This window comes from Catharus ustulatus, chromosome 14, assembly GCF_009819885.2.
Source record: "Catharus ustulatus isolate bCatUst1 chromosome 14, bCatUst1.pri.v2, whole genome shotgun sequence".
NCBI lineage: Eukaryota > Metazoa > Chordata > Aves > Passeriformes > Turdidae > Catharus > Catharus ustulatus.
The window spans coordinates 351,788-365,512 of NC_046234.1; the positions used below are offsets into that span (position 1 = coordinate 351,788).

The 13,725-nt window shown below is 52.6% G+C and overlaps 1 protein-coding gene across 3 annotated transcripts in view; it reads left to right on the forward strand.

Annotated features, from left to right (window-relative positions):
* Positions 1 to 13,725, forward strand: part of MID2 (midline 2) — a 53,382-nt gene that overhangs the window by 8,864 nt on the left and 30,793 nt on the right. For all 3 annotated transcript variants that reach the window (XM_033072323.1, XM_033072324.2, XM_033072325.2), the window contains exon 2: positions 5,657 to 6,375. In XM_033072323.1, coding sequence (XP_032928214.1) covers positions 5,713 to 6,375 — 663 coding nt within the window. In that variant the 5' untranslated portion in view covers positions 5,657 to 5,712. The remainder of the gene's footprint in view (positions 1 to 5,656; positions 6,376 to 13,725) is intronic.

The window sequence follows — 13,725 nt, forward strand, 5'->3', positions numbered from 1 at the left end:
TATGCAGTGTGTGGGGAGGAGGGTTGCCGTGGGCTGTGACCTGACAGAGCCTGTGGCTGGCTGCTGCAGCCCAGGTTTCATGGATTAGAGAGGGAAGTGCTGGGGACCTTGGGAGCTGCTGTCCTTCCCAGGAACTGGAAGTACAGTAATTTCACAGTTATAAGCCGCACCATTTTGACTTAAATTTTGGTCTGAACCCAGAATTGCGGCCTATAATCAGGTGCAGCTTATATATGGACAAAGAACAAAAAGTTGCTGTTTTAGTTTGGAGGACAGGTGTCTGCTGAGAAAGGCAGGAGCTTCTCTTTGAAATGGAGAATGTAAATCCCCTCCCTCCAAATTATTATAATTTTGAAATCAAGGGGCTCTCAGGCAAAGATATGGGAATTAGGAATAACAGTTCTTTACTAGGGAAATTAAAATAGAAATACAGTACTACAAAGAAACAAACTCCAAACCCTGACAAAGTCAGGGTACAACCTGACACCCTGTCAGGCAGGGTGTTGGCAGCAGCCCCATTCAATGGTGGCTGCATCCTCCTGCAGTGACAGATGTGATTCAGTTGGAGCAGTGCTCCTGCAGAAGGTGCAGTTTCCCTCCAGAGGTCCAGTGGTGATGTGGAGAAATCCAGTTTCCCTCTAGAGTCCAGTGGAGAAAGGGGCTCCCTTAGTGTCCCAAAACCTCTGTTTTTATCTTGGTAAGAAATGTTGGGCTCTTCCCCCTGGCTGGAGCAACTCCCAATGGGATGCAGTAATTTTATCAGTCACACAGTGGGACTCAATGGCCATTAGCAGAAAATGACTCACTGGAGGAAGGATGGGTTGTGAAAAGATAAAGAACACTGCCCCAGCTGGTTCCAATGGATGGCCCATTTGCAGAATATCTCCCACGGAGATAAGGATCACTGCCCCCACCCTCAACAGATGGTGATAGAATAGATACCTTTTATCACACTCTGTTGTAACCCAAGACAGTTGCTGACACCCGGATGTGCAATCGTGAAATTACTCTAGCTGTGCTGTGCTCCAGGGACCTGCCATGCAGAGGGGCTGGAGAGTGCCCTGAGCCTTCTGTATCCTGTCTGCCCTCAGGCCACGGTGGGAGATGGCAGGGGGAGGTTCCCACGTGGTACCAGTGGGAATTGCCCATCATGTCCCAGAGGATCCAAACCCCTTCAGTTGATGGGGAATCCACATGGCACAAATTCCCCCCCACCATGTCAGAATCCCCCCCATGGCTGCCGGAGCAAGCTGCAGGGAATGCCTTCCTGATCCACCCTGCAGCTCAGGGGCTCCAAACACCACATCCCCTGGAGCCCTTGGTGTGCAGTGCTGAGCTGAGGTCCTGTGGGAACACTCCAGGGGCTGTCACTCTCCTGGGCACTGCTTGTAGGAAAGAGGCAAAACCTTCCCTTGTACCAGGATATCAAACAAACGAAGGGTCTTTGTTTGGTGCTTGCCTTTCTGACATCAGGGAGGTGAGTGAGATGCAGACCTTGGAGGCTTTAGCTGGAACATCCTTTTCCCGTGCAGGAACCCCAGGACAGCCCTTCCCAACCTTGGAGGTGACAGGAGACATTCAGGAGTGAGGGGATTTTGTGATGGAGCAGAATGGTCTCGTCCCATCGGTGAAGGCAGTGTGAGGTGAAATTCCCAGAGGGAATGAAGTGCTGTGCAAGTGGAGGAGTTAAGGAGCACAAATGGCCCGTGCCTGCTGGGCTCTGGTGACTCCTCTGGAGGGTTTAAGAATGAGGTAGCTGAGCTGCCAGCACACAGGGGGTCTCACTGAAAGGAATGCAGCCTCCTGGCTCTGCCCTTAATTTCAGAGATGCAGGGAGAGCAGTGGAAATTTTGTGGAGCAGCCTTGCTTTAGCACCAAGCAAATTGGCTGGGAAAATAATTAAAGCTGGTATGGAAATGCTGTTTCAGTTTGATGGATTAAGGACAGCAGCACTGGCTTTTATGGGGGATTCCAGTTGAACTGCAGCAGACAGTGTTCTTTTTCTGGCATGGCAATAAAGTGGTTGGGGTGGGCAGCTGGGAGAGGGATCACTGGAATTTTCAGAAAGCCTCAGACAAATTTGTGGAGTTATTGCAGTGGGAGGAAAGGCCAAATTGTGTTTGAAGTGTTCAGGTGTGCTGGGAGGGAGGAGTGGAGGCAATGATGTGGCCAAGGGGGTGCTCTGTGCTGGCTGCAGCTTTGAGCTTCACATTTGGTGTTAAATATGCACAGCTGATGGGAAAAAAAATAGAAAAAATAGGTAAGGGTGGATGTGAATTGGCTGGGGGAGCCTCCCCTGTCCCTGAGGTGCCCTCCTTGGGTCAGAAGCTGATGATGACGATGATGGTGGCACAGCTGGGGCTGTGCTCCCTCCAGGACCCCGTTTGTCCTGGACAGGCCCATCCAGGGGCAGGTTCAGGGGTGTTGGTTGGGAAGGCAGAGCTGAGAGGGGGGACCTGTCCCCCTGGAGTTGCAGAATGGGTCCCTGCAGCGTGGGGGCTGCGCTGGCTCCTCAGGAGTTAGGTGAACGAGATGTGGCTGCTGCACTGCACAGGCTGTTCTGTCCTCCCTCCACACCAAGCCCCTTCTGAACTCATTTTCCCGAGGACAACAAAAAGCACAGAGACAACTGCTGCCCAGATTCTGTATCCTGCTGTCACTGAGCCAATTAAGGAAAGGGTTGCCATATTTTATTACTTTTTTTGTTAGTGCACGGGTGGAGCAGCATAGCTCTTCTAAAGCCTCATTCTTGGAAGGGCCTGGGCAGTCTCCACTGGAGCTTTTTTGGGGAGGAGGGGAAAGGAAAAAAAAAAGAGGGATAAAAAGAGGGAGAGGAAATAAATAATCACAGTTGGTGTGGAAAATACCCTTGGTGTAACTCACCTCGCACCGTCCCCATGCTCCAGGCTGGTACACAGGATTTGGAAGGGCTGGAAGTGAAAGCAGTGATCAGTGTGTCCCAGAGGACCTGGCCCTGGCCCTGCATCACTCTCAGCTCTGCCCTCCCTGGGCTCTGCTGCCCTTCCCTGCCTCTTCTGGGTTGTTAGTCATCGATTTTTCCCCCCTCATCCTCTCTTTTCCCTCGGTTTTGGGCAAAGCTCAGATCAGCACAGAAGAATGTTTGGTTGGGTGTCATGTGCTGCTGACCTGCTGCTGCTGTCATTGTTATTACAGACCAGCATGGACAGGGCCACTGGCCCCAGGGCATGAGTGACACGGGGCTGTCTGTAGACAGTGTTAGTATTTTATAACTTTTGTATTTAGGGAGTTAATGACTCTAAAGAAAGCAGATTTTAATCTAATCAGCTATTCCTTGTGCTGTGTCAGTCCTGGACATCAAAGAGAACATCAAAGTGAGAGGCATGAAAGGCTCTGATGGCAGCAGGGCTGCTTTGCCAGGTGCAGCATCTTAGAGCATCCCCTCCCTCCGAGGGGCTGCTGTCCCAGCCTGAGGCTCCTCCTGGGTCTGTCACAGGTAAAAGATGTTGTCCCAGCAAGGAAAACAAGGTTAATGTACAAATGTCCCTCAGTAATAAACCAGAGGCTGTTCAGACGTTTTGCATTGTTGGATGTGGGAGCTTGTGGGAATGTGGGATGTTGCTCCAGGGGACAGCTGGGGAGCCCCTCACACCAATCCTGAGTTTTAAATTTCTTTTCCCAGTCAGGCTATGAAACAAATCCTGTTCTTGTCCTTGCTTTTTTTAATCTTTGTGTTTGATGGCTGGAGAGAGTCCATGGATGATGTGGGGAGGCAGGAGGTGCTGTGTCCCCCCAGCTGGGCTAGTGCAAGGGCTGTGGGGCTCATAGGACCAGGCAGCCCCTGTGTCTGGCACAGAGAGGGACCAGGGTGGGAGCTTTGCCAGCCCAAGTGCCAGAGGTAGGTCCCTGGAGCACTAGGGGTGCAGTGGAACTCCTCATCCTGCCAGCCCTGCAGCATGGGGAGCCTGGGGAGCCAGGCACGATGCCAGGAGCTTCCTCCTGCTGCTTTCCCATGGCTGCAGAAGCTCCAGGGCTCCAGAAACCCTCCCTGGGCTGTGCAGAGGGAGCTGCTGGGAGCCCTCATGCTCCTCTGCTGTTTGGATCCAGCAGCTGCTCCATGTCTCTCTTGGGGAAAAGAAGAATAATTTTAAATGTGTGTGTGTGTGTGTGTGTGCGCGTGCAAGGCTGCATTTGGCCAACAAGAGCTGCTGCAGCATGAACGTATCCAAATACCCAATGGATTTATTTTCTAAACCCCTTGAGCTGGTGCAGGGAGAGCTCAGGGTTTCCTCCAGGCACTTGCAAATCCCATTTCAGACAATGGAGAGGAGATGGTGCAGTGGGGTTGGGGTGATGGAAATTATGAGTTCAGTGGGGTGGGGGTGGGCAGTTCCCACACACAGGGTGGCACCTGTGCAGTTTGCCGTCTGCAGGGGCTGGCAGCAGCCAGACCCTCCCCTGCTGCTGGGTCATCCCCCTACACTTTGGTTACAGCCTTTTTTATAGAATTCCAGGCTGGTTTGGGTTGGAAGGACCTTAAAGCTGATCCAGTTCCAATCCCCTGCCATGGCAGGAATACCTTCCATGCCCCAGGCTGCTCCAAACCCTGTCCAGCCTGGCCTTGGACACTTCCAGGGATCCAGGGGCAGCCCCAGCTTCTCTGGGTAGTCTCTGCCAGGCCCTGCCCACCCTCACAGGGAATGTTTTCCTCTTCTCCCCAAGTAGGAGCCTGTGCACCCCATCAGGGTGTTCCTGAGGGCATCACCCAGAGCCTGCCTTGCTGTGGCTGAGGACACTAGCAGGTACCACCTGTGCACTGTACACGAGGGAGGAGAGCCTGGATGTGGTTCTGTGTTCCTGCCTGGCTGCTGGGCACGTGCTGAGATGCTGGCAGAGGCTGGCAGCACTGGGGTGCAGCTCCTGGTGCTCTGCAAACCTGAGCTGGGAGCAGCAGGTTGAGTCGCCTGCTGGGAGCTGTTTTCCAGCCTCGTGCAAGGGAAGGGAGCTAAAAATACAGCTTGTGTTGTTTGCCTGCAGCTGGAGTTGATTTAGGCGTCCCTGGCTGCTGTGGAGTGCAGCAGAGGACAGCCAGCAGTGGAACTCTGCCGACCGTAATTTCACTGCTCTGCCCTCCCCACCCTGCTCCAAAAAGCGATGGCCAGGAAAAGCAGGGAGAGGGTTGGGATGTTAAGAGCTCCTGAGCTGCTCTGCTCAGAGTTTCCACAACTTGACTTGCTTTTTCCCCTTCAGCAGAAGCAGGCCTGGAGCTGCTGGAGGGGATGTTCAGGGCTTTTTCTGTGCCCTGCTGCATGGGACCCAGCACGGCCCCACCTGCTCTTGGCAGCACATACCAACACAAACATGAAATCATGTGTTTTTCTCTGGTTTTGTCTCCAGCCTTATGGTCCAGGTCCTGCCCTGGCTGGGCTGGAAGCTGTCAGAGGAGCTCCTGCTCCTCTGCTGTCCCCTCCATGTGGCTCCTGTCCCCGCTGCCTGTCCAGGCACTGCTCCATATGGGCTGGGACAGCTCCAGCCTGAGGGGCTGGAGGTGAGAGTGTCAGAGTGCAGAGGGTGTCAGGGTGTTGGGGGTGACATGTCTGACCCCTAGCTGCAGGAGCAGGGGAGCAGCCCAGTAGTGCAACTGTGTTCTCACATCTCTGCTCTGCCCTCCCTGCAGGTTCCTGACCACCTTCCCTGCTTTTTGATGCTGCATCAGAATTGTGTTCACTAAAGATGGAAACACTGGAGTCAGAATTGACCTGCCCAATCTGTCTGGAGTTATTTGAGGACCCCCTGCTGCTGCCCTGTGCCCACAGCCTGTGCTTCAGCTGTGCCCACCGCGTCCTGGTGTCCAGCTGCTCGTCCGGCGACTCCATCGAGCCCATCCCCGCCTTCCAGTGCCCCACGTGCCGCTATGTCATCTCCCTCAACCACCGAGGCCTGGAGGGGCTCAAGAGGAATGTGACCCTGCAGAACATCATTGACCGCTTCCAGAAGGCGTCGCTGAGCGGCCCCAACTCCCCGAGTGAGAGCCGGCGCGAGCGGCCCCTCGGCCGCGGCCCCGCCATGTCGGGCTCTGAGCGCATCCCCTGCCAGTTCTGTGAGCAGGACCCCCCCCGTGATGCCGTCAAGACCTGCATCACCTGCGAGGTGTCCTACTGCGACCGCTGCCTGCGCGCCACCCACCCCAACAAGAAACCCTTCACCAGCCACCGCCTTGTGGAGCCCGTGCCTGACGCGCACTTCCGCGGGCTGGCGTGCCTGGAGCACGACAACGAGAAGGTGAACATGTACTGTGTGACCGACGACCAGCTCATCTGTGCCTTATGCAAGCTTGTGGGCCGCCACCGGGACCACCAAGTGGCCTCGCTCAGCGACCGCTTCGAGAAGCTCAAGGTAAGGGCAGATGGATCCATGTGTCTGAACATGATGTATGTGAGCATAGATGGATCCATGTGTCTAAACATGATGTATGTGAGCCATAGATGGATCCATGTGTCTGAACATGGTGTGTCTGAGCCACAGATGGATCCATGTGTCTAAACATGATGTATTCAAGCCATAATTTGTATAGAATGCACCAGAAAACTGCATTTAGCTGTTTTTCTGCATATTTCTTAGTTTAGACCAATGTTTATAACAAGTGCACTAGATAAGCTGGTTTTGAGTGTTTTTTTGAAACCTATCTGACTTGTTAGAGCTCTTCAAGGCTACTGAAACATAAGTTGTGCTAAGTTAGAAAAGAAAGAAACTAAAAAACAAAATACCAAAATAAAAGTAAAGGATAAAGTTCTAGACAGCGACCAATCATCACACCTATGAGGCTCCTGTGAGACACTTAGACAGTATAAAAACACCAACCAAAAAATGCGTGATCATGTAGACAGTGGTCTTAAAATTTAAAACTAAATCTAACTTCTGCATAATCATATTGATTTAGTTGTCCAATGTCCTTTGTTCCCACAGACAGAGGGACGGAGGATCCCTGCAGAACACTCAGTCCTGACCTGGGAACTGAGGCTGCAGGGAATGTGGTATGGATGGTGTTTGACCCATGTGAAGTTTGAAATCCCTCTCTGCCCCCTGTGCATTCTGAATGAGCCTGCAAACATGTCTAATTCCTTTTTTAAATGAAAAGAACCTGCAGCAGGTCCCAGCTGAGGTCATGCTGCTGAGGCCATGGCTGTGGCAGCACTCATGTTCCCATTAGAACCCTGCTCACGCCCTTCTCAGCTGCTGCTTCCTCTGGCCTTTCTCCCTTCATGTTCCAGGCTCATTCTGCCCCAAAGTGCTTTTCTGGGATCTTTGACCTCTTCATGTTTAGAACAAAACCACTCTCTCTGCTGTCATGTATTCTGAGGGCAGAAGGAACACTTCAGGGCGCCAGCAAAAGCGCAGAACACTTGGGTATTTTTGTGCGCACCAGATTATTTTTTTCCTCCTTGTTTTTAAACAAGCTGGTGCCTGGAAAGAAATCTTCCTAGATGTCCAGTTTCCTGGGCTGGTTTCCCACCTCCCTTCTCCAAACCCTCCTGGACCTGCTGTGAGCTGCCCAGTGCTGTGACTGAACACCCCTGATGGCATGAGGGATGGGATGGGAGGGGATGAGAGGAGAGGTTCTGGGTGTTTGTTCCTTCTATTTCAGCCACCAGGTTTGCCTTTGGGTTAGTGCAGCCAGATGGGGCCTGGGGTGGCTGGCTTTGCCTGCCCAGCTCCCATCTCATCATCCTCACCTAAGCTTCCCTGGTGTGCAGAGCTGCGCCAGCAGCCCTGTCCGTGGTCCAGAACATTCTTTTTCCATGAGGAAATGTCTCAATTAGCAAATTGGAAACCTTCGAGAGCAATGACCATGTATGTTTGCATTCAATAAAACCTGGGCAGAGAAATGAAAACTCTGGAATATTCCTCCCTGATCCAGCCTGTGCCAGCCAGGCAGATCCATCTGAGGAAGCCTAGCAGGTTGCCAGAACACTTCTTTTCCCTTTTCAATAAGAGTCTGAGGTGGTTCTGGACGTTGAGGGAAGCTCTCCTGTGCTGAAATGCATTTTTCCTGTGCTTGGTCCTGCCCAGCTCCTGAGGCTCTGCAGGGCTGGAGCTGCAGGAGGAGCAGGGTGAGGGTGACTACAGCCCAGTGTGAGTCCTGCTTCTGGTTCCTCCTCCAGCACATCCCTGCCTCTAGCTGCACACTGTGGGGCTGCTTTTGGGTGTCTCTTTTCCTGACACTCTGCCTCCACTGCAGAAGCTGTTCAGAATTGATGCCAGGCTTTCCCAGCAGAGCCTGTGTTTGTTTTGGCATCTTGTGCCATCTCCTTCCGTGGCCTCGGTCTCAGCTCCGACCACCTTGTGCTGCCTGGAAGTGATGAAAATCCTTGCCAGTACCTGAAATGCTTGAAATCCTTAAACATGTGCTGCCAGGGTGCTGCTGCCTGGCAGTCTGTGGGTTCCAGAGGAGCAGCTGCTCCTGCCATGGGCCTGCCCCACATCCTGTGCCCAGGGCAGGGTTCTGCCCCTCTGTCCCCTCCTCAGGACGTCACTGGTGAGCTTGGGGGCTGCTCCCAGAGCCCCACAGTGCTCTCAGGCAACCAGCAATGAGCCGATGCACTTAATCCCTGGCTTTGATCCCGCATCTTGAGTGAGCTGGGAACGCCTTTCAAGTTAGATGTTTTTGATGGAAAATTGGGTTTTTGAAGTGAGTAACTTCCTGTTGTCAGAAGGGCTGTACTTTCCACAGAAATCTTTGATGGGGAGCTTTTTTCGTCTCTTTAGAAGAGCTGAGTCCCTGAAACTGGACTGGTGTGTGTAAATGAGAAACCTCCTCCCACTGCTCCCCTTTCTTCCGAGCTGGTTTCACATCTGAAGCCTCCAGTGTGTGCCAGCAGCCTGACTTCCCTGTGGATGCCCTGCACTGATCCATGCACACTGTATTACACACCTCCAGATGTTTTTGGAACCATCTTTAATCCCTTTAATGCATGTGATGGGTTTATTTTGTGCATCTCCATTTGTTTATGCCGTAAATGCTGATTCCAGTGTGAGGAGTGTTCTGGGTTTAAGCAGGGACCCCAGGCAGGATGGGGCAGTGCTGGACCCTGCCCAGGAGTTTCTGCAGCTGGGATGACAGGGATGGATGTGCTGACATTCTGTTTTTTCCCTGGACAGGTTCATGCCCAGGGTTTCCAGGTGCAGGTGCCGTTCTGTGGCTCTGTGGTCCCCAGTCCTGCAGGCAGAGCTGACACTGCTGCTGTGGGAGCAGGGCTGGGAGCAGCCTGGGCACATGGGGCTGTCCCTGCTCCTTTTCCCTCTCTGTGGGCTTGGCAGGGGTACAGGTGGTGAGCACAGCCAGTGACAAAAGTCGTCTGCTGGCTCAGCTTGCCAGCTAGAAGTCGACATTAAAGATGAAATTAAAACTGTGTGTAGATTAAGAGCAAACCTAATGGCCTGATCTAGATACAGCGAGTGCCCAGGACAGCAGTGCTTTATCTGCTGAGTGAAATCTCAGCCAATTATAAATTTAGATTGCTTGAAACTTGTAATTAGCATCCTCTGTGCAGTGCCTGGGTCCTGGCAGGGTTAGGGTTACACTGGGACACAGCAAGAGCAGCTCTGGGTGCAGAGCTCCAGCCAGCTCCTCCATCCATCCACAGCTGCTGCTGGAAGGAGCATTTGAGGAAAGGATTTTGCATTAATTACTGGCTGCTGTCAGTGGCTGTTCTGTGAGCTCTCTGCCTTTGAGGAGCCAGAGAAGGGCCAGCTCTGAGGAGGCTTTTCCTTTGCTGGTGCTGAGTCTGCTGTAGATTGACAGGCAGGAAATATGCAGAAGGAAGAGTGGTATTTTGTACCATTTACATCCTCTCTGCTGAAGAGAGAGCCACGAGCCAGGTGGAATCCCATCCTCTGTTACCTGTCAGAGCAGCACTGCCTCCCGTGGGGCTGTGGGAGGGACACCACAATTAACAAAGCCTGTGCTGGCAGTATGCAGAATGCTGGTAGTGATTGCAAGGCTTTTAGGAGAGTGCTGGGGTAGACAATTGAGGAGGACCTTCAGTCACACTCCCACGTGTGATTTGCTCACCTGGAATTGAGTCCCAGCAGTGCAGGGTGAGCCAGGCTCTGCTGGTTTATGATTTCCTGCACTGCCATGGGCTCTGAGCAATTCTGCTGTGTATGCCTCCATTTCTTCACACCAGGAGGAGTCAGCTGAGGACAAGGGCTGCAGTTGTGACTGCTGAGACTCCCACACAGCAGATGAGGGCTGTTCCCTGCAGGAGCCAGCTTGGGTGCTGTCAGAACTGCTTTGTTCCCAGGAGGGGAGAGAGGGGATGCAGCCCCAGCCAGGGCTCACTCTGGGTTGGTGGTGGAGGTTGGAGCCCCGTGCTGCTGTGGGGACCCCAGGAGGGGACACGTATCCCCTCATCTGTGCTACTTTGGGGACCCCCAGCTCAGCCATGAGCTCCTCCCCAGCTCTGGGTGTTTTTGGTGTTATCTCAGGGCTAGTTTGGTATCTAGTGACCTCCCTGAGCAGAGGACTGTACCACACACCAGGGTCCCCACCCCAGGGCTCTCATCCCCATCGTGTCCCTCAGCTGGCACTGAACACCCAGAGGTGCATCCTCATCCCTGCTTAAATATTGATTGTTTGGAGGGCACAGGGGCCAGGAGCCAGCATTGAGCACTGGGATCTTTGATAATTTTCTTTGCTTCCTAGAAATCCTCTTTTTAGGGAGGGTTTTCCTTGTTTTCCTCATTAATAACTAAGCTATTATGGACATTGAGACAGCAGAGCTGCAAAACTGCTTTGATTAATCTCTCACTTTTTCCAAACCTACATTCACATCCAAGATGATTTCAATGTTGCTATCTCAAGATCAGCTTGAACTGGAAAATGAAAGCATAGAACTGTGAAAATCCCAGTGTTTGGGATGGGGCTGGAGGATCCATCCCCAGCCTTTGTGTCCTGGGAGATGGCAGCCCAGAGCTGGAGTCCAGGCTCTCTGCAGGGAGGAGGATGGTTTGCATATGAGGTTCTTGTTAAATGAGGAGTCAGCTTGGATCCTGTGCCTGTGTTTGTCATTACCTGTGTGCAGACCTGTCTGTCTGTCCCTCCCTTACAGGTGACCCTCCTGCACTCAGGGGCTGTGGAGGGTGTGAGTCTCCATCCCTCCGCATCAATGGCTGCATTTCTGCAGAGCTCACAGCTGCTGCATTTTCTCTTTTATTTGGGTTTTTGGAGCAGTTTTGGAGGGCATAGCCCTAGCTGAAGGCTGAGCAGCAGCACTGGGATGCAGGGCTGGGTGGAGTGGGCTGTGCCTGCCTGGCGTGGGGGGCGTCCTTGCAGCTCCTGCACCCTTGCAGTCCATGCAGGGTGAGAGATGGAGGAGGAGCAGTGCTGTCCCTCTCCCTGGCATTCCCCTGTTCCCAAAACAACCAGCAGCTCTGCTGAGGATTGATATTCGTGCTCTGAGTAGCTGTTGTTTAATATTCAGGATATATTGCATTTGGGCACAATGAATATTCAGGAGTGGGAATGAGCAGGGCTCAGCTGATGCTGCTGGCTGAGCTCTGAGGGGATGCTGGTTCTCCTCAGGCTCTGCTCAGTGATTCCTGGCCTGTGCCTCCCTGGAAAATGGGTTCAGCAACATTCAGGGGCTCTTGAGTAATTTGGAACTTCGGCTACGTGCAGTTGAGTGTCAGATGAATTTCTCAGCAGGCTCCAAACCTTGCTCTGTGATACGAATATTGCTATTATTATCACATTAGTCTGAAACACCTGACAGGTGTAATTAAGTGATTTTACCTTGATAGCTGATGTGTTTTTTTTAAAAAAAAACAATTTTGAATATCCACTTGAAGCAGTTGGATGTGCCTTTCTGTAGAAATCAATATGCAGTGGCAGCACACTTGCTGATAAATCGTCCTGTGTCAGGAGTGGGGATGGATCTGGACCTTGGGAAGGAGGAGTGGGGGTTCCTTACCTACTTTAGGTCCTGCAGAGTGTCCAAGCTCCTCTCTGTGCTGTCAGGGTCTCAGGGAAGCCATCCCCTTGCTGGCAGGGTCCTGTTGGCTACTGTGGGGCTGGGCACGTCCTCTAGAGCTGGCAGACTGCTCCCCGTGGGAGCTGCGACCTTGCACTTGACCCCCAAGGTCTTTTCCACCCCAGAGGATCCTGTGAGCAGCACAGATCAGCCCACCTGGGTTTGATCTTTATCAACAAACAGGTAGGTCTGTGGTGAGGAAAGCGGAGGTGTGTCCCCAAAATCTCCTGAGCTGGCTTCCAGATGAATGAGTTCTTGCACCTCTGGTGTTGTTTGGAAGCCCTTGGCTGGGTGATCCCTAGGAGGGCACATCTGGAGCAGCTGGAGAGCCCTGTCCTCACAGGGTGTCCTGCCCTAGGTGCTGCAGGATTGGTTCATCACAGTGGTTGTGCAGCCAGGCCCTTGGGGCATGGATCAGTGTCCTTGGCTCTGCTGTGTGGAGCAGTCTCAGTATGAGGAGCAGGGACGTTTCAGTCGTCTCAGTGTGTGTGGCATGGATTAGGCATTTTCTGCTCCTGCCTGTTGCTTTCCCTTCCTTTGGTGGGTTTGGGAGAGTGTTTTGCCCAGCAGTGCTCCTGGCTGGGGTACCCAGCATCACCCTTGGCTCTGACCCCATCAGCTCTGTGCATGTGGGGCTTCACCAAATGTACTCCAGGATGGAGAGCCCTGGGCAGCTGAGGGCAGGACAGCTCCTGCCCCATGGCCAGGGCTATGAGCAGCCATGGTGGCCAGGAGTGGGGTGGGATGTCCCAGCAGGAACCACCTTTTCCTCCTGAGAAAGCTGTTGGATAAATGTGCATCCTGCCATGGCCTCTGAGCATGGCCCTCTTGGAGCCCTCTGAGCACTGCAGCTTCTCCAGGTGTTCACATCTGCTTGTGAAGGTCTGGGATTTGGGCATTTCAGTGTTCAAAGTCATCACTATGCAACCAAATACTTGTGAGCCAGCTGAACCCCTTTGTGCTCTTGTGGGCATCTCTGGTTTATGGGGTAAGCTCAGCAAATAACTTGCAAAAAGGTGTATGTGGTGTGGGATGAGCCAAAACCATAAATCCAGATTTCTCCCCGTTTCTCCACAGGGCTTTTGGGAGCCAGACATCCGGTATCCAAAAGAAAACAGGGGTTGTATTTCAGCATGAGCTCTTAGGCTTTGTTTGTTTATTTTTGTGATGATGATGATTGGAAGCTGAAGGATGGGAAACGAGAGCTGATGGATAGTACTTGCTGCAGCTTTGTGTCCTGGCTGGAGCCTGCTGGTGGTGGTGGAGTGATCCATAAAAGCCCAGCCTATAATGGAAAACATGAAAAAACCCAGCCCCTTCTGTGGCCTCCCCAGGAAGGAGCCGTGTCCTGCTTGAAGCTCTCCCAGCTCTATGGACAGGGGGAGCTTTCCAAGTGCTTCAGGGCTAATGGAGCTGAACTGCAGCATGACAAAACCCAAACCTCCTTCTCAAGTGTGTTTATGAAGTTTCTTCTCAAAATAACTCGCCCTGAGTGTTTCCATGCTGCTCAGAACAGTGTTTTTGGGATAACTGGTGTGTGGAACCATTTTTTATTAACGCTTATGGAGGACTGTGGGTTTATTGGGTGCAGAAGTTGAAAGCTGGCTATTCCCTGATGACATCTGCAGGCAGGAGGCTGAGCTAGGGTCTTGGGAAGCTGTGAGCCCATGGTGGAGTCAAGAATGTTGATGTTTTAGGAGACTAATCACTAGGT